This window comes from Eimeria mitis, genomic scaffold (genome assembly GCF_000499745.2).
Source record: "Eimeria mitis Houghton genomic scaffold, Emh_scaff1694, whole genome shotgun sequence".
NCBI lineage: Eukaryota > Apicomplexa > Conoidasida > Eucoccidiorida > Eimeriidae > Eimeria > Eimeria mitis.
Window position 1 is genome coordinate 242 of NW_013570009.1, and position 2,376 is coordinate 2,617.

Genomic DNA, 2,376 nt, shown 5'->3' on the forward strand with positions numbered 1-2,376 from the left:
TTTTTTTTTTTTTTTTTTTTTTTTTTTTGCTGCTGCTGCTGCTGTATGTGCTGATTCTGCTGCTGCTGCTGCTGTATATGCTGACTCTGCTTCTGCTGCTGCTGCTGTGTATACTAATCCCGCTGCTGCTGCTGCTGCTGCTGTGTATACTAATCCCCCTGCTGCTGCTGCTGCATGCGCTGGGGTGTATACGCAGGTGCCGCCGCATGTGGATGCTCACCAAGGGTGCTGGAGAGACCTGATGATGGAGATGGCCAAACCCAACCCCCAAGACAGACCCTCAGCTAACGAGGTGAGAAAAGGAGACAGAGAGAGAGACAGAAAGAGAGAAAAAGAGAGAGAAAGAGAGAGAAAGAAAGAGAGAAAGAGAGAGAAATAGAGACAAAGAAAGAGACAGAAAGAGAGAATGACAGATAATAAGGGAGAGAGAGACAGAGAAAAAAAAAGGAAACGAATAGAGATAATAGGAGAGAAAAGGAGGCAAAAAGGAGACAGATAGAGACAAAAGGAGACAGATAGAGACAAAAGGAGACAGATAGAGACAATAAGAGAGGAAGAGAAACAAAAAGAAAGAAACAGAGACAAAAAGAGACAAATAGAGACAAAAAGGAGAGGCAGATACAGACAAAAGGAGACAGGTAGAGACAAAAGGAGAGAAATAGAAACAAAAGGAGACAAATAGGAACAAAAAGGAGACAGATAGAGACAAGAGGAGACAGAAAGGAGACAGAAAGGAGACAGAAAGGAGACAGAAAGGAGACAAAAAGGAGACAGAAAGGAGACAGAAAGGAGACGGAGGCAGCGAGTTGTTTGTGTGTATATTTGCTTGTCTCTGCTTCTCATCCCCAATAAGACTGTTTAGGGTTTAGGGTTTAGGGTTTAGGGTTTAGGGTTTGTGTGTGTGTGTATTAGGTGCTGCGGCGCGTGAAGCAGCTGCTTGCTGCAGCACCAGAAGCAGCAGCAGGAGACAATACCTNTATTAGGTGCTGCGGCGCGTGAAGCAGCTGCTTGCTGCAGCACCAGAAGCAGCAGCAGGAGACAATACCTCTTCTGCTGCAGCTGCCTGTACACCCGAGAAGGCCACAGGCAGCAGCAGCTTCGGCTCCCCAGCACTGCGAAGACACCCCAGCTCCTCTTTCTTGCCTTTGCTGCAGCCACCCTCAACTGCTGCTGCTGCTGCTGCTGCTGCTGCTGCTGCTGAGCCTGCTGCTGCTGCTGCTGCTGGTGGTGGTGATCCTGCTGCTGCCGGTGGTGGTGATCCTGCTGCAGCGGATGCTGCACCGACGGTAGCAGCAGCAGAAACAGCAGCAACAGCAGCAACAGCAGCAACTGCAGCAGCAAGCGATACACAGCAGCAGACTGAGGAGACAGCAACGGCGCAAGAAGGCGAGGGTGGGGCTGCCTTGCTGCTGCCGTCAGCAGCAGCAGCTAAAACCCCATAGTCTCTACAGCAGCAGCAGCAACAGCAACAGCAACAGCAGCAGCAGCAACAACATCAACAGCAGCAGCAGCAGCAGCAGCAGCAACTGCTGCTGCTGCTGCTGCTGCAGAGAAGAGACAGGTTGTTCGGTGGGTCTGATGTCTCCTGGAGAAAGAGGAGACAGTAAACCATTGCTGCTGCTGCCAGCTGCTGCTGCGCTCTCTCTTAACACTTTTGCTGCAGCAGCAGCTGCAGCAGCAGCAGCAGCAGCAGCAACAGCAGCAGCAGCTTCTGCTGCTGCTGCTGCTGCAGCGCAGCGTCTCCCCGAGTGCAGCAGCAGTTGCTGCTGCCTCTTTAATCCTCAGGGCGATATGATAGCCAACAGCAGCAGCTGCAGCAGCAGCAGCCGCAGCAGCAGCTGCAGCAGCAGCAGCCGCAACATCAGCTGCAGCAGCAGCACGCAGCGGCAGCAAGAGCAGCAAAAGCAGCAGCAGCATCTGCCTCAGCAGTATGTAGGCAGTACCTGCATCTTCATTTGCTAGGAGCTGCTGCTAGTCTTGCTGCTGCTGCTGCTGCTGCTGCTGCTAGTGTTGCTGCTGCTGCTGCTGCTGCTGCTGAGATTGTTTGTTTGTATCTGTGTAGCTTGCTCTGGTGTCTGTACACCTCAAGTGTCTTTGCCTCCAACACAAAGGCCAGCCGGGGCATTTTAAGAGCTGCGCTCATTGCAGCAGCAGCAGCAGCAGCAGCAGCAGCAGCAGCAGCAGCAGCAACAGCAGCAGCAGCAGCAGCAGCAGCAGCGACTGTTGTAGCTACAGCAGCAACAGGAGTAACAGCAGCAATAGCATCGCACCAACAGCAGTAGCAGTAGCAGCAGCAGTAGCGCCAGTATCAGCAGCAGCAGCAACAACAATAGCAGCAGCAACCACAGCAGCAGCAGCAGCAGCAGCAGCAGCAGC

At 52.8% G+C, this 2,376-nt stretch overlaps 1 protein-coding gene across 1 annotated transcript in view; it reads left to right on the top strand.

Annotated features, from left to right (window-relative positions):
* Nucleotides 1-2,376, top strand: part of EMH_0041920 (uncharacterized protein) — a gene marked incomplete at both ends in the record, with an annotated part of 9,945 nt that overhangs the window by 59 nt on the left and 7,510 nt on the right. The window contains 3 exons of the mRNA XM_013495677.1: nt 197-292; nt 1,002-1,392; nt 1,786-1,928. Coding sequence (XP_013351131.1) covers nt 197-292; nt 1,002-1,392; nt 1,786-1,928 — 630 coding nt within the window. The remainder of the gene's footprint in view (nt 1-196; nt 293-1,001; nt 1,393-1,785; nt 1,929-2,376) is intronic.